At 37.2% G+C, this 21,378-nt stretch overlaps 1 protein-coding gene across 1 annotated transcript in view; it reads right to left on the bottom strand.

Moving 5' to 3' along the window:
* Nucleotides 1–21,378, bottom strand: part of DOCK2 (dedicator of cytokinesis 2) — a gene marked incomplete at its 3' end in the record, with an annotated part of 62,891 nt that overhangs the window by 22,156 nt on the left and 19,357 nt on the right. The window contains exons 12-23 of the mRNA XM_009073879.1: nucleotides 20,525–20,601; nucleotides 20,043–20,168; nucleotides 19,082–19,206; nucleotides 16,531–16,629; nucleotides 14,987–15,059; nucleotides 14,808–14,911; nucleotides 13,278–13,461; nucleotides 13,078–13,175; nucleotides 11,707–11,796; nucleotides 11,366–11,466; nucleotides 8,867–9,001; nucleotides 6,274–6,382 (exon numbers count right to left, since the gene is read on the bottom strand). Of these exons, the coding sequence (XP_009072127.1) occupies nucleotides 6,274–6,382; nucleotides 8,867–9,001; nucleotides 11,366–11,466; nucleotides 11,707–11,796; nucleotides 13,078–13,175; nucleotides 13,278–13,461; nucleotides 14,808–14,911; nucleotides 14,987–15,059; nucleotides 16,531–16,629; nucleotides 19,082–19,206; nucleotides 20,043–20,168; nucleotides 20,525–20,601 (1,321 nt within the window). The remainder of the gene's footprint in view (nucleotides 1–6,273; nucleotides 6,383–8,866; nucleotides 9,002–11,365; nucleotides 11,467–11,706; nucleotides 11,797–13,077; nucleotides 13,176–13,277; nucleotides 13,462–14,807; nucleotides 14,912–14,986; nucleotides 15,060–16,530; nucleotides 16,630–19,081; nucleotides 19,207–20,042; nucleotides 20,169–20,524; nucleotides 20,602–21,378) is intronic.

The following is a 21,378-nucleotide window of genomic DNA, read 5'->3' as shown; positions in this document are numbered from 1 at the left end:
AACAGTCCCAAGTGGATCATATTCTCTTTGCAGACCAGTGGAAGGGTGAAGACTGTCTTTGTAGAAAATATTCTCTTTGCAGACCACTAGAAGTGTCATTATGGTGCAACTATGTAAACCAAGCACTGATCAAAGCAGGAGCTCTTTGATCATACCTTGTATCAATTCCATCCAAGAAAGGTGCCATACAGGAGGCAGAAGTCAGGACAGCAGTCATCTATCCACCCCAAAGCCACACTTTCCAGAAGAGATGAAAAGGGTTGTCATGTCCCTAACCAACCATCTGCAGCTAAGCTATGTGATGGTTTATCTTATCCTATCAATTTCTGACATATATTTTGACAGTGTAGTGGGATAATCAAACCTTACCCAGACAAGTATAACAAAGAGGCATGTTACTGTTATTCCTGGACAAGAATACTTCAGCAGGTAATCTTCAGGCTCATAATCAATACTAATACTTAGGGCAAATACCCATAAAGACTAACTTGCAGTACTGACTTGATTGTGCACTTTTTGAGTGTTAATTTCTACTAAGATTTTGCTGAGAACTAATTTCAGTGATGTGAAGTCTTCTATTACTGATCTACCTGTTAGAAGCCTATCTAGGCTCACACTTCTCTGTACCTCACAAAGCAAGCTCCTTGTTAAAAACTTAGTCTGTTCTTTATTGAGAGTAGATGGTTAGAATATAGGCAAAGAGAGCAAAGCTTTCTTTGGCTCTCATTTAGATCTTTTCAACACCACAAAGCTATCATTTTATTTATATCATCTTCCACTGTAGTAGACAATTAAAAAAATAGAACTATTCAGGTCTTGATTGAAAAAAAGTTTATTCTGCACAAGGGTGTATACAGCGTTTCAAAGTGGCTCAATGCTGCCTTAAGATGCCTTCAGATAAAGTTTTAAACAAGACTGTGAAACCCTGGGGCAGCTTAAAACACCCATACAAATGGTGTGTTGGGCTAGAAACTCGCCCTGGCTTGTTTTATTTCAGCAATGTGCTGTTTCTCACTCTTCAAGTGACAGGTACTGTATGAAGACACTGTACAGCAGCAACATCTGAATTTCATTTTATAGCTATTCAGAGTTACTGTGGAAGATGTTTGGTAAAGGGCAGGACCACCAGTGGGCACCATGTATTTCAAGCAGTGCTCCACTGACACTTGGTCTGTTGTGCTGTGTGGCTTTCTCATATTCCCTGTTCTATACTTGCACGAGGTGGGAAATGGGAAAGGTATAGCTACCATTGCTCTGCAGATCTGTAGCACCAACTGAAGTACAATAATAAGTATATCCCCTGCATCATTTTAGACTCCCAAGTTTCATTTGCAATAATTGCTTCGAATGATGCACTATGGACACAATTGAGCACAGCCCTTAATGAAGTCATAAAAACCTCCTAGTCAGCAGTACAGGATGTTCTGCATTCTTCAGACCTTAAGAGATTAGTTTTTTTAAGCAGGACACAGATAAACCCACAGCACTGCAGAAAATTATTTCTTACATATACAATGTACTGTTAAATTTATTTTAACCTTTACTCCTGACCAAGTTTATTTTTAGCTGCCCTCTTTTGCAGCATTCCATTATACATATTCATGAAATTCAAGCACCCATGAGATGAAAAGTATATTGGTAGAAATCATTGGTGCTCTGCTGCTTAATCTAATTTTACTTGCTATCAAGGCAACTTTTAACAAGTTACTGTGCCTTTGCCCATTGTACACCTGAAACAAAGCATCACTGTCAGTATGTTTCTAGCCTTATTCTCTCCAAAGAAAATTGTGTAGAGGTGCATAGATTAAAGTTCTTAAAATCTACTGCAGCAGTATGGATGGATCAAAACAGTGTGGGGAGGAATGAGAGGAGAAAGGTGGCATCTTCAGGTTACATTATTGTCATACTTTTCAATGCCACAGACAATTTCTTCTTCCTATGTGTCAGTGACCTTGAGAACGTGTCATATAAGGTTTCTGCAAGCAAGCATAGCACTGGGAGTTCTGCTTTCTAAAATCACTGCCTAGGAGCAAGCTGGGCATAGCTGACATTTGGAACAGACAAGACCATCTGTAGGTCAAATGTGGCATGTCAGTTGGGGAACAGAACAGTTGGAAAAGAAGCTGGGGCTTGATTTGTAAGGTGAGGTTGAGAGCACAAGCTAGTCAGTGAAAGGGCACACTCAGACTGCAAATCTGTTGGCCATACAAAAGTCAATAGTATGGCCTTATAAAAACACATAATCTGAAATATAAAAATCCTTCATCCAATTTTATTCCCCAGAAATACAGGGTGATTTACACAGACACAAAACATACCTGCTGAATATGATGGGGCTTTTCCCTCAAGTGCTAAGAGAAAGAAAAGCAGGTTCTGACACCTCCCTACCTTCCCCTCACCAAACTATTTACAGGTTCTGGAAATTTGTTTCCAGGTTTCCAGATTTCAAGGAGTCTATCTTTCAGAAGTAGAGATTTTAGGAAAAAATTCTCTAAATACTATCAAAATTTATCAGCAATGGCTACAGAGAAGTAACTGATATATGCAAAAGAGCTGTACCATGATCTCTATCAAAACAAATTAAAGAAAGGTTGAAGTCTAGTTTGTAGGACGATCAATGCTCCTTCAGTAAGTCAGTGTAAGTTCTGAAATGATTATTTTAGATAAGTACAAGAAAAATCTGTAAATAATTGTTCAAAGGAGGAATCCTTACCTCACACATGCACACTGCTACATACACCAGTGAATCTATAACACTCCTAATCTCAACTACAAGTGGCAAACTCTTCACAAAGTGCCATCCCAGGACCTGCACACAGGTCACTGCAGGTCAGTTGGTTGCTTTCAAACATCAGCAATTGTATAAAATGACTTCATGCAATGCTGAAGTTGAGAAGCCAAAACAAAACAAGAAGGAAAAAGGAAAAAACCCTAAACCAACACACAAAAATACACAAACAAAAAAACCCCACAGACAAAAAAAACCCCACAAACAAAAAAAAACCCCAACCCAAACAACACCAAAAGAGGCTAATTTGGATTAACATGTACACTTCCAGTTGACCTGGAGTGACATGTTTTATAAACTAACAATTCAGTCTTCAGCTGTTCAAAGCTCTTATGAACAGACCCAGATATCTACCACTCAGCACTACACTAAGTCAAAGCATCTCTCCACTTCAGACAGCTTTAGAGCAAGGGAGTGAAAAGCTACATTTTAAACTTTTTGTAAACCTGAACAGCATATAACAGATTAAGAAGTAAAATATCCCTCAGTAGATAAAGTTAAATTGAAACAATGAAGTGCTTCTGGCACTGACTAGGCTGTTCCATATAACATGCAATTTTATAAACAATCTTTTCCTGAGTGAATTAATATTCAGCACAAGTCTGAGTGTGATTGCTATCAGTGATAGTGACTGGGGAATCACTACTGACTAAAATAGCGAATTTCAAGTTTTAAAATAAAAAATAAAAAATTAGAAGAGACCAAGACATTTCAGGTTTCAAAATAATTCTTTAAATCTTCTAAAGTTAAACCTCACAGGTATCTGGACAACCAAGGATGAAATAAGAGTTAAGAATTCACATTACAAGGCTCAGCAAACTAGTTCATTTTAAGTTTTAATATCCTGAGAAAGCCAATTACTTTAGCTTTCTTCAGGGCTTCTCAAACTTTCCTCTCTGGTATCTTTGGACTGTAATCTACTTGGACTCAATCAATTGATCTTACCAATCTGTGTTCCACTTTATTTCATATCAATGATAATTTCAAATGTGATAGATTTGTGCCTGGCTTGATATTCTGATTATTTCAACAGAGTCTTTGAACTTTTCTCTCTGGATATGTGAAGCATAACACCTTTGGATTCCCATGTGTCTGTAGTATCTCTGAATAACCACTTGTCCCTTAGTCTGCAAAGTTAAGTTTGTACTACTACAACATCTATCACTGTCATCTCAAATTCCCCATGGGAAATCAGTGTTGAATGTAGCCAGAGAGACAAACTTATGAATTTCTTTCTACTCCTTTCTCCTCCATCTCACCAGAAATTATCTCCATTTTTCTGGCCTGTACCCACCTACCAGAGCAGAAGGATCTGAGTATCAGCATTGACGTCTCCTCCGCACAGGCACAGAAATACACACTGTCTGTTGTGAAAGCTATGGCTAACTTGCCTGTGGAACTCATAATGAAGGTGGGGGGGAAGTGTTGGGTTAATTTTATTTTTGATCCCCCCAACAAGCTTATTTCCAGCAGCCTACACTAAGCTACAGTGAGACACTTCTCATTCCATGCCTCTCCTATTAGAATTGTATAATTTTAATGCAGTGGTTTTATTTACTGTATGTAAAGCAACCTCTTTGTAGGCTTCTCTCAGAAACAGCTGTATGAGTCATCAGTACTGGAAACAACAGCAAAGTTATGATATAAACCAGTATTTCAGATCTGCCATAAAATGTTCCTGCTAAAAAGAGAACTTCCAGTACCCAGTACAGATTTAGATACCTAAAAGCCCACTAGTGCTTCATGGTTGTGAATAAATAGGACACTGTTTTCACAACTGACAGCACTCAGAAAATCAAAATCTTAATTTTCCATATGGTATTGAGCAAAGTATAACTGTTCAATAGCTAGTTTGCCTTTGGAACACAGTTGCTCTTCAAAATGGGCATAGACTTCTTTCCTTTAGCCCTTCTAAGAAGAAAATGGGCATAGACTTCTTTCCTTTAGTCCTGCTCAGCTCTATTTTCAAGGTTCTGTCATTTCTTAAAAGCTTCAGCAAAGATATATATTTTTGCTAAACAGATGTAATATTCAGAACTAGCATTAAATATGCAAATATAGAAACGAGGGTAAGCAAAATCAGCATTCCTGAGTCCATCCAAAGCCACTTAGCACTACAATACACTGGTGCTTAAGCACACCCAGCAGTCATTTCACAGGCAGCACTGCCACTTGCAGACACATTAATGTGCCCCAGCAACAGTTAAGCAAGCAAAACAGACCTCTACAATGATTGCTTGTCACGCTCAAGAGAGAACTACCCTGCTCATTAGAGAAAACACAGATGGACCATCCCACACAACCACCTGGAGATTCAGGCAGGGCACCATGCAGTGCCATGATGCCTCTCCCAAAGAGCATAAAAGCCTCCAAGATCTAGTTCTTAATTAACAAACTGATATAGCACAAGTACCATAACAACATTATTACAAACATTATTATATAAATCATCCCTTTCGGAATTACTTTCAACACTTTCTTTCTTCACAAGTTTCTCCTGCTTCTGATGCAGTATCCAAATGTATAAACTATTCCCAGGAAGGTCTCTACAGAATTATCAAATAATGACAGAGTGTATCTGAGCAATTTTCAAATGCATTTAGAACACCACTACAACCATGTTGTTATACAATTAGAGCAGTGTTTACTTTTTTAGCTCTTATGCAGGTGCACATTATCACTCCATGCAAAGTGTCAGCTAATACAAAACTCAAGATCAGCCACCTGAGGTTTTATTCAAAACAGACTTTTTCACTGGCCTCCACTTCTAGTCTGTCATTTCAAAAGGAATCAAAACGCAAAGCCAGAGAAAAATTTGAGCCCAATAAATACACTGAGTTCATAGAAAAGAATGTATGAAGTATCAATATTGCAGTTGCCCAATTAAAATCTTCTGATTTTTACTTTACAGGAAGCCTCGATAGTTATCTGTTTTAATACAGAACTACATACAAGTCATTTGATACTAATGATGGAAATAACTCCTTCTTTTCCAGTTTTATTAAAAGATCAGATTCCAAAGTGTTGACATCACTAAAATGGATGGGAATAGGAAACTCTGATCCTATTTTCAGTTGTTTAAATAACATACCTCCAAAAGGCTGATACATTAAACTTTACTTTCCAAACTAAGATGGTGAAATCCCTGTTTAGAAATATCTGAAGAGACTCAAGAATTAAACATTCAGGTCTCACTGGAGGTTTCCTGTCATTAGATTCCTTGAAAGATTCAGCTGTGTTTCGGTTCTTTCACTCATTATATTTATAAAATTCCTATAAATATACATTCTCCTGGTGTTTTCAAACTAGACTTCAAATTTACTAGACAACTTGGTCTTCCAACAGAGGAGAATTACAAAACAGACATAGTGGATAAGTTTCCTAAGAGTGTCTTTTCCCTGAATTAACAAGAATAAAAATAAAAAGCCCACAAACAAAAACCATATTAAAAACCAAACCCAGCTGGTTTCCAAGCACACACCAACCTGCAATAAAATGGCAGTTTTGTGTTGGCTTTTCATCAGGTTGTTAATGGATTCAAAGAGTCTCCTCATAGATTCTTCAAATTCTGTTTGTTCTTTGCCTTCATATAATCTGTTGAGAGATGCATTTGATTATCCTTTCAGAATCAGAAAGTTTCATCATCCTAAATGTAACAGATTTAACATTAAACATATATTTCAGAAGCTGATGCATTTTTATGTACATAGATATTTCCCCAATGGGTTATTACTGCTCTTCCCTGTATTGTGTAGCAATTCTTCAGTCTGAACACAACATAACCACTTTCAATTGTTTTAAAAGCCTTTAAAGTATGACATCTCCCAGATTTGAGCTTGAAAGTGAAAAGTCCCTTACAAAGTGATATATGTAAAAAAAGCCAATTTTGATTCTTTTTTCCCACTACAACTGAGCTACTCTAGGATATTTTTCACATAGTATACGACACATGTTCTTTGCTAAATTTCACTTCAAATCACCTGTTCTGAAAGCAAATTTTAAAAGACAACTAATTATTTGCTTGGAAACAATGGATCTTAGGCCAATGAAAGGAGGAAAGCAAACACTTCATGCTTTCAGAGTCTGTATTATGTAAACCTTTGGCTAATGTATATGACCTTTCTAAGAAACACAGGTACAAAACAAACAGCTGCACAACATAACTATAGCTCAGCTGACTGGAGTAAAAAACCTGTTGCTTTCCTTACATCTCTAGAACTTCGACAGCACTGAATGCAAATTAAAGTAGAACTTGGTTAGCTTCAATGTATCTGCCTGACAACAAGCAAAAGAGTCTCCTATTTTATGTCTAATGCTAGAAATCATTATTCACCTCTTTCCTACATACCTTTAATTTTGTAATGTCTCTTACTTTTCCACAAGGCATCTTAGTTTCTTAAGCAAGCCATCAAATGAATGAGAGAACGATCTAAAGAGCTCTCTCAGCTCTATTAATTCAAAATATTTGTCTCCAGGAAGGCTAATGTCAACCCTTGCAAGTACTTTAATTGTAAATCATAACTTTTCTCATGGGAAGAAAATACATTAATCCATATTTTTTTTTCAGTGTTTTCTTCTTTTCCATGGCCAGTCTGACAACAGGAAATTGACTACAAAACTTGGATCACAGCAGCTAGAGCTGGATATGCAGCATCGGGATACTGGTCACTGTCTGGTTATTTAACCAGGGTACCATTGGCAAGAGCTATTTCTGCATATAACAACAATTCCATAATGAATTTGGCATTTCAAACCTCCAGTTAAGTAGGAGTAGGTATGTATAGCTAATTACATGAACATGCAACATATTGCAACAATCTAGTTTATGACAGATTGTCTGATGTACATACTAGGGATTAAAATGGAGACCTGAAACAAATCCCCTCTCTTCTGACCTTCATCCAGTCAGAAATTACCTGTGATGCCCTACACAATGATCCCTTACTCAAAACTCTACATCTTCTCTTTTGCCATGACATGTATTATAAAAATATAGAATAAAGCTTTTGAACTCCTGTCTGTATTCTGTTCTTGTGAGCACCATCTCCTTCCTTATACAGCTTTATACCTTCTTCACCTGTAGCCAACTATAGATAGCAAATTCCTAGAGACAAAAATATTTCTAAGGGGCTATCTACTAGCAGCAAATACCTTCTGAATCTCCTACTTCAACCAAAACTTCAAAACTCAAGTAGACTTAATTTTACAAAACTATAAATCGACCAGATTTTTGTGGGAAAAAAATAAAAATAGATGGTGGAATAACAGAGAGAAATTGTATTAGAGCTCCCACTGAGCAAAACCAGCTAAACCATAGCACCTTCCTGTTCTCTTGAATGCCAACCACAAACATAACATCCAACCACTCAGGCTACCTACAGGCCCAAGTTTGTCCCTGCCTATCTTCTAAAGAAGGGAGGAAATGGGTTTGTGGCACATAGTGAGAGCCTTAAAGGTCAGGAGAGCTGGGAGGGACAGTTACCAATGTGTAGTTTTTCTCCTTCCAGTTTTCATCTCCTTCATTTTCCCATCCTCCTTTATCCCTCAACCTGAATACCATCTGTAAATACTACACCTCATCCGTGTGGCTGAGCTACACATATCTAGCCCATTGTGTCTTCTGTACAAAAGTCCTTAACTGGAGATCTGAAACTCTAAATTCAGCTGGACCATGATCACTGAAAATTGCATTGTTCTATGCACAGCCTGAGCTGCTGAACACCATGTTCTCAAGGACAAGTATCCAGCCTCAAGCCATCTGTCACGATGTTTGTCCATCCATTAGTCTTAGGCCAAGCCACCTGACACAAAGAATAATCACCCTTTGAAACTGGCTCCTATTACTAAAGACACCCCTGGAACTTACAGTGAGAATCAGAAAGCAGATTTTAGAACATTCCTTCTCAAAAAAAATACCTCAGCAATGTCTGTATTTTAAGTCAGTTGACAGCTTTTATGTTTTATTTGTGAAAATCAAAAATACAGTTCTGCTCCAGAATCAACTGTTTCTGTTTCTCAAGTCTCCTTCTATTTCTGATAGTGGGCTGCAAGTTAAATGACATTATCCTGGGTACTTACTGTGAAAACAATGTCCTTGATCTAACAATGAACTTGAAAACATATTCCAGTGCTTTCAGAGTTCTTAGGATAGGTTCGCATTGCTCCCCTCGACTGGAAGTATCCAAGTATGTCTTCAGAACAGACATTAATTTCCTGAAGTTAAAAAACATGGTTTAAATAATCTTTTTTAATTTTTTAAATTAACTTCTCTGACAAAAAAACATGGTTTAAATAATCTTTTTTCATTTTTTAAATTAACTTCTCTAACTTTTTTGTTAATCCTGGAAACACTTTTACAGAAGTTTGCAATATACATGCACAAAGTAACACAAAATTACTTCTGCCTACCTACACTAAGCAATGATTAAACATTGCTCTAAATTAACTGCATGTAAACATTACATTATCCTGGTACACAACAATATCTGCTTAAAGTATTTATTTTATTTAAACACTTCCTTATTTTTATCCAAAAAGCAACTTTTTTTCTAAATACATAGCCTGCTACGAGTGTGCAAAAGTTCATCTAACACTAAGTCCCATAATTTATATTTATAGAATCATCTTAAATGATTAAACCAATATTAATGATGTAATCTTGATCTTAATGTTGCCATAAGAACTAAGATAAAGGTGATTGGGGATTTTTTCTTACATCACTACAAAAATGGGAACCTACTCTCCCCTAACACTAAACAAACAAAACCAACCAACCAAACTCTCTGCGTAACTAATACACATCCTCAGTCCTACTGCCTAACTCTCATTTCAGGACCAAAATACTGTGCTTTCAGCCTCTCAGCCTTCTGGGCATTACATCCTTTGTGTGTTTCCATTTACTCCTTTTTATATCTTCTCTGGTTTGGAACAAAATTTATGCAGCTTGTATGTAGGGGCAGTCCACTCAAGGTCCCTCAGCTGTCAGTGTTAAGCCCTCTCAGAATTCTGTAAGAGCTAGGACAAATGGATGACTAAATATGAACTGAATAAATACATAACAGTTTGGCCAATAGACCATAGTGTAACATGGTCATAATATGTCTGGGACACGGAATTTCCTTCCTAAATAGGAATTTGGCCATATAAAGCTACTTGATTATTTCATAAATGATTCTTGAAACAGAGCAAATCTGCCATGAAGTGCATGGAATCAATAATGCCAAGAAAAGACATTACGTGGGGAACAGTCATGGAAATTATTATTTTGCCTGTAACGCCTTGATTAAATCATCAGAAACCCCCAGACACTAGAAATATTTTATGCAAATAAGGCTAAGAGGCTCTGTGCCATCTTTCTCCTCTTTCACAATAACACAAAGCATTAAACTACACATGCTCATTACCTATGGAGTGACAGATGATTAAAGAACAATATGTAGTTTGCACTAAAACTGTCTGAGCCCAATAATGCTAACTTCAACTTTCCTAGAAAGTGAGAAAGGGCTGATTGTGCACTGCTGCCTTTCAGCTTTAGCAGACTCATGTTCTAATGCATGATTTGTGTGACATATCCCGAGTTAGACCTGATGCAAATTCAGCACAGGACACTATAAGATACCCTCAAACCATTTATATCCCAAATTAAATTACTGCTTCAATCTGCCACCCCATTAAGCTGCCAGAACAAGATTTCAGGTAGATTAAAAAAATACATATATCCTGTTAGAGCACATCTCCAAAATCAGCACTAACTGAAAATGTTAACCTTCCTTCCTAATTCAAAGTCATTTTATCCTACTATCATCTGTAAAAACCTCTTCTAAATAAAGTAGGAAGCCAGGATTAAATTTATTGCATAACTTGTCTCCAGAGTTTTTACCCTCTCCTAAGAAACCATGTATTCCCATTGGGCAGTATCTGGAAGCTCCAAAAAGCCAAGAAAAAATAAGAAAACCCCACCCACAAGTCTGTCCACCTGCCTAGTGGTATGAGTATGTAACAAATGCTAAAACTCCATTTCACAGCAGAACACATAACAAATATCAAAATTCCAGTTCACTGCACTGAAACCCTCCTCGTGCAACATCAGACTGAAATGCATATGAAGACATGACAGTTCCCAAACAATTTATTTCCTCTTGAGTTTGCTTGCTGAAAAAAAAAAAAAAAGAAAAGAAAAAAAGAAAATACGTGGAAACCTATGTAAATGGGTTAAGGACATCCTCAAGCCCTCACTCAAGACATTTCAGCTTAAGGACAGGGATATAAAGGGAGAGGCTTTTCAGCAAAGTACCTTCTGATAAATTTAACAGGATACAGGTGAAGTGTTCAGACCCAGCAAAATCCACAACAGAAAACAAATGCCAAAGAATCAGTTAACCCCAAATTAATGACTTCTTGTTCATTAATTCCAGTTATAATCATATGTCTCTCAGAGGCAGGGTTGTTTCCAGATAAACAAACAGCAGCATCAAAACAAGTCACCATTAATTACATCAGAAAAGTCACAAACTGGACTTACTTTCTTATGTGATGGTGAAGGTTTAGGAAAAGAGGAAGAAGAGAAAGCAAACTTACTTGTATGCCAGTGTTGCACTAAAATGCTGTTGGATATATGCTTCCAAAACAGTGTTAAAGTGTTGAAACTTCCGGTCTGCAATGAGCCCTATGATGTAGATCTAAACAGACATCATTAGCTACAGTCACATTTCAAATTTAAATATCAGCCATTCTCAAATATTTCTGATAACTTGATATATAAGAGTGTAAAAGAAATCAGACTTTCAGTCAATTAGTAATATTCCATCTGTTCTGTAGGGATTTTAAGACTAATTCTCTGAAATGAACAACTGCATAGCTCATTCAAAATTATAAGGTTCTTTACTTTGACAAATAAAATCCTTGGTGCTGATTCTTACCAATGCATCAAAGACAAGGATGTCATACTCATTACTGTGGGAATGTTCCATCATGATGTTAAACAGGGCATCCAGTGTGTCTTGGAGAAACTATAGAACAACACAAAATGACAAACTGGTAACCATTTCAACTTGAAAACCTCATAAGACAGTTTTCAGAGAGGTGACTTGGTTTCTCTCAAGAATTTTAAATACCTTTACTGAAGAATCACTTAAATTCAGCTCACATTTCCAAGGATTTAGGCTTTAATTTCTTTAATTTTAAGAATTTACATTCTTAGACACATGAGCAATCACTAATACATTCTTAGCACAAAGCTAACGGAAAAGCTAAAAATATTGTATAAATGCATAACTCTCTAAAACTACATTGCTAGTTCCTTAGTGATACAGATTAATAGCTGTTATTTTCATATATACATGATGATTAAAAACACTTTTCCTACTTCTGTGGTCTGATTCAAACCTACTCTTAAATGAAAGGAAAGTACCCCAGTAACTTGGGAGACAAATGTTTGTTGAAAAAACCTCTATCTCCTTTTTCCTCTTTTTAAATTCTCCTTCCTCCTCCTCTCCAGAGACATCTCATGTTCGTATTGAAAGTCACAAGTGCAATAGTGTCTGCTATTTTCCAAAATATTAACAGCTTTTTGTTCATATTATACTCATTAAATTAAGAAAGTGCTTCATGGGGTACAGAAACTAATTGGTTTTAATATCAACATGTAAATTAATATTGAGAACTGCAAAGAAAGCAGTAGAACTTGTTTGTGATGTTTCTAATTGACAAAAGCAAACAGCTGATCAGAGATATTGGGAAATATTTTACCATTATTGCCTTCATCACCTTTCAAGTTTTTAAATGAGATTTTCCGCACGTGCTCAAAAGTTTACCTGTGAGATACACGTAAGCACCAAGGCAGCAAGGACCCCAAATAATATTCCTGGTATTAGATTCTCTTGTGCACAAAATTTCCAGCAGAATAAAACAATAGAATGCAGAAAACTATCCCAATAAATTAATTTCCAGTGAAAGCAGACAATTTTTGGTAGCAACCCTGAGAATTCCCACATCATAACAATAGCCAAGAACAGAGATATTTGGGAACAAGGAGGAAAAGAGCTGGCTAGCACTGTGAAGAATCCTGTCCAGGTGCTTACTTTCTTGCTCATGCCTTTCTCAAACTATCCCTAATAAAGATACTACACTGCATGACACTCACAAAACAAAGTATAACTGACAGGTTTCTTTCAGTCCCCATGTGTACTGACCCTCCAGTTTTTGTTTCTTTCTGAAATTACATAGCATTTTCTCTGCCATGAAAGGACACGAGGAATAACTATTATTAGAATAACTATTTAAAGATGTACCTTCACAACTTCCTCTCCATCCACAATCTTCAGCTTTTCCAGGTTCTCCTGAAGCAGCTCTGGCTTCATACGCCACTTCAAGAGACCCAGTAAACCCACTAACAGAAAATAAAGGGACAGACATTAACATTTAAAATGCATTCATCAACTTGTGCAAAGGTCTTCTTTCTAAAACTTCCACCTGTTTAGAAGATACCTACCATTCTGAGTTAACTTTGTAGAACAAACAAGGGTTGAAATGCTAAATGCATCTCGGGAGCTTACTGAAAGTCCCCCCCCAATGCTGGAGCTCCTGACTGTGGTTGCTCCTTTGCTCTCCATCTGCTGACGTGTAGAAGGTAAAGTCAAGTAAGCACTAGCATCCTCCATTTTTTTACTGTCCCCCTGAAACAAAACATACCATTCATTACATACTTCACACCACTTGATTTAAAACTAGATGTTTTCTGGACTTCCTAGATGAGCAAAACAGACAGTGTTGCTAAAATTTATGATTGAATCACACTTGCTTGTTAGACAGACAATGGGAAAAAGACTTGAAATTTTGATCCAAAAGTCTCTGAAAAGGATTCAGTGTTTGAAGGCAATAAAAATAAAGCACACTGTTTAAACTTGGCAGTTTTCAAATTACTTACTTTGAGAGGCCAGATGTATGACTGTTTTAAACACTTACAGCTTACAATTACTGTTTTTAATACTAGAATGGGCAAACATATGTCAGAAAATCTGTCTATTTTTCCCAACCATAAACTAGGTCAGCTCCATTTAGCATCGCTCATCCATGCTGTCACTTCAGAAAAAAAATTATTGGGCTCATGCAGAAATGAATTACGTGGAATTTCATAACCAACATGAACCACACAGTCACACAATGTGATCATTATTTTCCTGCTAGTCTCAGTATTTATCAAGGATGTTTTCAATGAGGAGAAGAGAAATAACTAGGCATTGCCATTAATCTTTTTTTTGATTACCTAAACAACTTGATTTAGTTGGATGCATCTCACTTGCCATTAATGTCACAACAAACTAGTTTACTGAAAAGAGCAATATCTAAAGAGAGAAATATCTAAAGTTAATTATGTACTGGAATCGATTCATGGTTCTTAGTTCCTGCTAGACACCATTCTCCAAGGAGGGGGTGGGGAGGAACAAACCAAAACAGGACTCTCAAAACATCTGTTCTTGCTTCAGTTCACAAAGTCAAAGATGCTATCTGCGTCCCATCAGGGCAAGCCAAAATTCTTCTTCACACCCAAAATCAAATTCCAGAAACTTTCACTTTTGTACCCAAGTAGCTACACAGAACAGAGTCAAACAAACAATTCCCTAAAATTACATTCCCAGAGTGTTCATGTGACAAAGGTTCTAAACAAATCAAACAACACTTTCCCCACCTCCAGCAGGACTTATTGTACCCACCCAGGTACTGAGCTTCAGCATAACTTTCTCTATACTACAGGCAGCCAAAAGCACAAATGTCAGTAAAAAGAGTAACCATCTCTCACTGCACTTAGATAACATCTCTCTCTCCTTAAAATGCAGAGCAATGTTTACTGACCACGGAACAAGTTAGGTCAGTTTCTGTGTTCAGATGAAAAATGCAATATTACCTTTGATAGAATAATAAAACTAATCTAGCACTAAGTAAATATACGAAGCAGTCAAATACAACAGTGTGAAAAAAAGTGTCTTGTGAGGGCAAGAAAGGAAGAAAATTGTTCCAGTACCTTTAGCACTAACAAATCGTGGATGCCATCCTGAAGAGTTGTTCCATCCTCCTTCATTAGTCTTATGTAGGCCATTGCAAAATTCTTTTCACCTTTATCTTTAGCTGCAAAGCAAAATCTTTTCAGTTGACTACTCATCACTGAATTAAAATTCACTGAAGTAAAAATTCCCTACTTACACTCTTGAGTCGACCTGTGTCTGAACATGAAGCGCAGATGTATCCTCTGCATGTCTTCAATGGGTACTGCTACCTTTTGTAGAATCAGAAGATCATGAGTTATGGGGGGTGAGGACAGAAGCTGATTTCATGTGTAAGGTGCTCCTATTTTAGAATAAATAAGCACCACTTCTGCTGGTTCCCTGATGCCTTTCACAGGCCATTTAAAGCTACTGATCCTGATCACAGTAGCAGAAGTAGTGGCTGATAAGGAATAATCTGTTAGATTTTGCTGAAAGTCAAATGATTTTGCTCAAAAGCCAAAGAAATGAAGCACTGATCCCGGTAAGTTAATGCACATAGGTGCTTGTACACTAGAAAATAAGTACACTGCAGTTAACCACAGAGAACTGTCCAACACTTCTGCACTGTGCAACTTCCACACTTCATATACAGAAACTGACAATCATTTTAATAAAGAGATGAAAAGGGTCTGAAAATTTCAGCAATATAAATTGACTATATTTTTGTGATTAGTGTCAAAGCCTTGAGTAGAATTGCAGGTACTTGCATATTCCTAGAGCAGCTTTGCTCTTAAAGCAGCAACCTGCTTAGGACAAACACGCAAGAAAAAAAGGCCAATTGTGTAGGAGAAAACACTAATTTTCTTATTATCAAGTTTATAGTTGCAAAACATTGAAGACTTGTACTCCTTTGTGTCCATTCACAACTTCCCTTTACAAATCCTCCTGCATAAGACTCCTCCACATGAACTCCACTTTTCAACAGGATCTACTGTTAATGATTCTGTACACAAGGCTGAATTACAGAATAATTTGGAAAAGGATCCAGTAGAGTAGGCAATAAACAGAATGGGTCATCGTTTTCAAAACAACAAATCAGCTTCTGGTTCAGATTGCACTTCCATTCCCTCCCTGCCCTGCACAATCACAGCAACACACCTCAGCTAAGAATTTCAGGCTTGTGGTCTGTGGCTGCAGCATTTCAACAGCTGCCTCCAAAATCCATCCTGCTTGCTAGCAAGCCTGCCACATGTTTTATAACAACTACTGGCAGCTTCTGGGCATTTTCCAATCATAAACATTAAAGCTTGATTAAATAATTATTGGTGTGTTTCTAAAGAAAACCAAGACACATGTTTCTGTCCCAAGTCAGACAGGGAGTATGTGGGCATTTCATTTGGGGTTTAGGGGTTCTGATTTGGGGGTTTTTGAGTTTGTTTTTTATAAGTGAGGCTCCTCATCTGCACTGTTTCACCACAATAAAACAAATGCACTATTGCACTTTTGACAAACCCTGTTAGGACATAAGGTTATCTAAGATGATCTCATTCATTTTGCTGAACAACATCTTAACATTGTTTTCTAGGCCAAATTTCAAGCCTCGGTGCTCATGTGTCTCTAATAACTGATGTATGACTAAGGCTCCATCCTTCAGCTGCACTCAGAGCCAGGATGTTTTTTGGAAAAAGCTGATGCTGTGCAACCTTTCTGTGTGAGGTACTGGGGAGTAAAACAAGTAAGCAAGAGGAATCCATGCTATACCTTCAGCGTCTCCATCCACCGTGGCTGTTTGACCTGATAGTAAACAACTGATCTGTACTCGCTCACAGGTTTGTCCCCTGCTCCCAAGCAGACAGCGTTCTTAAAAAGGAGGGGAAAACAGTGCTTAGTGCTTTGTTAGTTTCTGTAAATGTTTAGAACTTGAGCAAAACCAAAGGAACCCTGAGGAAAGCAGCACTCACAAGGTGCTTTCACAGCCCTCTCACAACGCCCTCCTAGGCCCCTCACAGCAAACGGGTCTGAATTTGGATATAGCATCCTTTGAGGTTAAATAATAGTGACAGCACCAACAGAGAGGAAGTGTTAATGTGAAGATACTGCATTTTCCAAGCCTCTGAACACAATGAAGATAAATGTTTTCCATAATCTATGGGCAGGGCCAGTGTAATTGGATTTTATAGGGGTCACACTGTGGGCTCTAAGAAGAGCTGTGGGAGAGACATATAATAGACTTGATTTCTCCAACTGATGAACTTAAGTAACCAATACATTATCTCAGTTACCAGAAGAAACATACAAAGTAAAAAGTAAATAAATAAAGATCTAGCTTCATTATTCCATTCATTTCTCCATTTACTTTAAAACACTCCATTTCAGGAGAATCTCAGAAATTCTTGGCTTCACACCAGAGGTGACTTCCAAACTGAATACCATAAAGGCACCCTCAGTAAATTTCCCATTCTCTAAAGACTATCAGGAGTAGTACAGATCCAATTGAAAGTTTAAAACTTGTGGAAACCTAGAAATGCAGTTTGCTTAGTGAATCAGTGAAGAGACTTGGCCTGCATCTGTCTGTCCTGGCTGACTGTGACTGAGGGATGTACACGCAGAGTAGCTGATCATGGAAGCATCACAGACATCAGACACGAAAATGGAGTGCATGAAGGAAGCAAACACATTAAATTCTCTACTGAAGGTGCAGATTAAACTAAACCTACCTAGGCTATCCTAACTACTGCAAAGATGAAATTTTCCTGTTTAAAATCCAGTCAATCTTACAAGTCTGCTTCAAACACAGGAGGCCCTGTGACCAGAAGGGTGTCATGCTGCTACCTGAAGGTGATTTGAACAGTCTGGTCAGAGTGATTTAACTGCAGAAAGGTGTTTATCATCTGCCTGAGTAGAGATTTTTCAAGGTTATGCATGCACTTGTTTCGATGTAGCCTGTGATATTCATTTGGAACAAAAGCCTTTTGCTTGCAATAGCAAATCTAGGCTTAGCTCTGCAACTCAAATGAGTTTGATACCAGTTTCCTGTGCAGGGAACATATAACTGCTTTGATTCACGAATAATGAGAAACACTGAAATTAAGATAAATTAATGGGGTTTAAAGTTTGTTGGGTTTGGGGTTTTTTAGAGGCTAAGAGGGAGACCCATTTAGGTTTTTTATTGCTTGCATTCAACAGCATTTCAATGAACTCCTCAACAATGAACATATTGCTTAAACTTGTCTAAGGCATATTACCCACAGAAGGCAGGCATGATATTTCACATCACAGCCAACATGACAAATCCACTTTATCCTAGTGTTTGCAGAAAGGATGTATCTGCAGAACTGAACATACGTAATATTGGCATGTGAGATTTAATGCATTGTAATAGGTTTATTTCTTTAGGGAATATTTTGGTGTACATGTATTTTAAGCATATTAATGGTGATTAGACAGAATACCAAATAGAGTTAACTTCTGTGCTTGCAAGTCACAGTTGGGTGCTGCCATAGGTGCTGGTTAGTAATCAGGGTTACAATTTGTTGTGTGGACCTTAAACATTATGTGGGTTTCCAATTTTCTTCACTCAAGCTTTGAAGTGACATTTTAGGTCAAGCAGTTAGTTGCAGTTCATAAACACATTTCAGCCAGTCATGAACCACAGTGAGTTACTCCATCTTTATTTTGTCTCAAGAAGTGTCATTATAATTTCACCCTCATGATCACAGCAGTGTCAAGCTGAGAAAACGAAAGGTCAAAAATTCCCCTGAATACCAAACTGGTGATAAACCCTAGGGAAAAGACCAAAGACCTTTAAAATGGGAATAGACTAGCAAAAAGACACTGTAAACATTTATGTTGCATATGTAGTTGTTGTCACTAATTTAGTTATTTGCCATGTACTTAATTCAAGGGACAATGACACAGACTTCCTGGCACAAACCAAGGGTTTGTTATGTACCAGAAATGGTACTTCTAACATTTTAATGTGCAAATTGCATTCCTCTGGGAATTTCCACAAGAAAATCCCCAGAGTAAGAATGCAGTAATTGTCAGAATCAGCATTTGTTCCTTGGCACAGCTAAAATAGGTCATTCAATGTTATTCCTCTTTACAGTTTTATGCAAGACATTTATAGGGCTTTAATAGATAGATCACTTGAAACATCATAAACCTTATCCATCACAAGATGTCACAAGTAAGGAAACGGCAAGTTTTTTAATCATGGTGTTTTATAAAAATTTATAAGTTAAGTCTTACTTCAAAAATGCAGCTCATGTTTCTATGCCCATGATACAGGAAAAATAAAAAGAAAGCTTACTGGCAACACTTTTCCTTCTTCATCACAAACACACATTATCACTTCCACATTTCTCTGAGTTGTTTTATTGTATTTATCAAAATCTCCCTGCATCAATGTAATATAAATGTCATTTCTTATATCTCCTAAAAAAGAAATCAAAAGGTTAAAAATCAATTAAAATGCTGTGAGAGCATAGGATCAACTGAAGTTAACACGACTACCTAGGGAGGTTTTTTTTGCAGTGAAACAGATAAAAATGTATTATTTTCCACCTGAACTTAAATTTTCAGTTCTTATTCTTAGGTAAGGAGAAACTACGATGTGATGAGAAACAACCAAATGGGAGCTCGAAGCAATTCCCGTCCTGCCCCGACACCTGCTGGTGAGGAGGCGATGATCCCGTCAGGAATTTTCCCCAAACACACAGCTCTCTTTCTAGAGGGAGCTTCACATTTGAATTTTCTCCTGTGAACGAATTCATAGGACTTTTAAAAGTATCGAAATCTTACTTGAGTTGTGGGGGAAAGGTTTGGGTATTTTTTAAAAAAGGAGCCCTGCAGACAGTGAGTGACTTCAAGTGAAAAATGTCTTGTCATAAATCCAAAAAATTCAAGAGACTGTAAGCTCATATATTTATTATCATTAAAGGACAGGATAAGTTACAACGAAAACAAGGCTATTTTAAAATTCAACTGACATACACCATAATCTTCTTACAGGACAAGAAAGCTATGTACAAGGAGACAGGATTATCCCTTGCTGTCTTGATATTATTTTTTTCTCTTTAAGTACTAGCAAATACTTTCCAAGGATTTCAGTATTTTATATAAGCCTCTAATATTAGAACAAAACTTAGCATGAGTGAATTCTAAAGAGCTTCTGCGTTACCTATTACAGAAATAAGGCTGCAGCACATGCTCATTAACCTAGGGAATGAGAAAAAAAATCCCTTCCTCTTACAGAACAAAGCACCTCCTACCTGGCATGATGATTTCAGGGAATCCCAATTTTCTGGCAACAACAGTGGTTCTGTCTACAAGGTGTGGGTAGTCCTTTCTGGTCTGAATCACATCTCCAACAAGCATTTTCACAGTTACCCAGAGGCCTATTGAGAGGGAAAAAAACTCAACATTTTTGGTAGAGAAATAAAAAAAAAAAAAAGAAATCTGTCTTCAGATGACTTCTACCCACCAAAACAGGGATAAGACTTCACTTTCCTTTTTTTTCCTACTTCCTGCAGATGGAACTCTGTAATCCAAAACTGCCATTACTAATTTAAAGAGCCTGTAAGAGAGTGTAACCAACTCATGCTTCTTCACTCCCAGCTTCAAAGTTGACCCACCCCCATGGTGGTGCTACTGCTCTAACACAAAGGCCTTTCTCTAATCAGCAAACAATATTAAATGGAGTTGCATAAAAATATATTGTTGCTTGAAAGAAAATGAAAAAAATGTACTTTACCTTGTCCACCACTGTCTCCTTTTGATGCAGTGATTTTGCTTAGGAGACTGTGTAAAAAGTCATTCTCTGCCACTACCCTGCAGGAGAAACCACAATGTCTACTAGGAATTAAGTGCTAAATATATCGAACACTATTCACCACACAAGTGACAAACAGCATCAGTCTTCTCTGCAGTACTTGACCTTATTGCAATACTTTCTGTAATGTCATTGTCTCTCACTTTCCCAGTGCACTTTCCCTGATAAATGAACTTGGTATTATTTTTGAATTTAGAAACAAATTCTCACATAACAAACATGTTGGATCAAATTGGAAAGAAGTGAAATAATAAACTACTGTGTCATACCTGGGTCCTTCAGAATTAAATTTATTCTCCATAGTACATAGCAGCAGTGCTATGTAGGATGCACAAAGAGATTTTCACTGTCTGGCATCTCTGCATTTGATCTGTGAGCATCACATTTTTAGGCAGCTGGTCTGGCATTTCTTTTGAAGAGAGTTAATGATGACAATTCTATGATTTTTTTTTTAATGAAACCCAGTTCTTACTCAGATATTTCTCAAATTCACAAGAGAAGCTCACAAATTAGTAGTTATCCTTGCTTGAAAAGCTTACTGTTGAGTATGTGCAGTTACTGGACTTGGGTTTGTGAAATGGGACAAGGTACCTGCTAAGTGCTATAATTCATAGAATTTAACCCCTGACAAGTCTCAAATGCCTTTTAAAGTCATACTTAAATAATTAGCACTATTACAACATAAAATTGTTAGAAGAAAAACTTACATATGTTTTAACTGTTTCACTGACTGTTACAGCCAGGGACAGATAAATGTTTTTGTGCATATCAAAAAG

The sequence above is a fragment of the Acanthisitta chloris genome, unplaced genomic scaffold (genome assembly GCF_000695815.1).
Source record: "Acanthisitta chloris isolate BGI_N310 unplaced genomic scaffold, ASM69581v1 scaffold8404, whole genome shotgun sequence".
Classification (NCBI taxonomy): domain Eukaryota; kingdom Metazoa; phylum Chordata; class Aves; order Passeriformes; family Acanthisittidae; genus Acanthisitta; species Acanthisitta chloris.
This window is presented reverse-complemented; position numbering and strand designations above follow the sequence as displayed.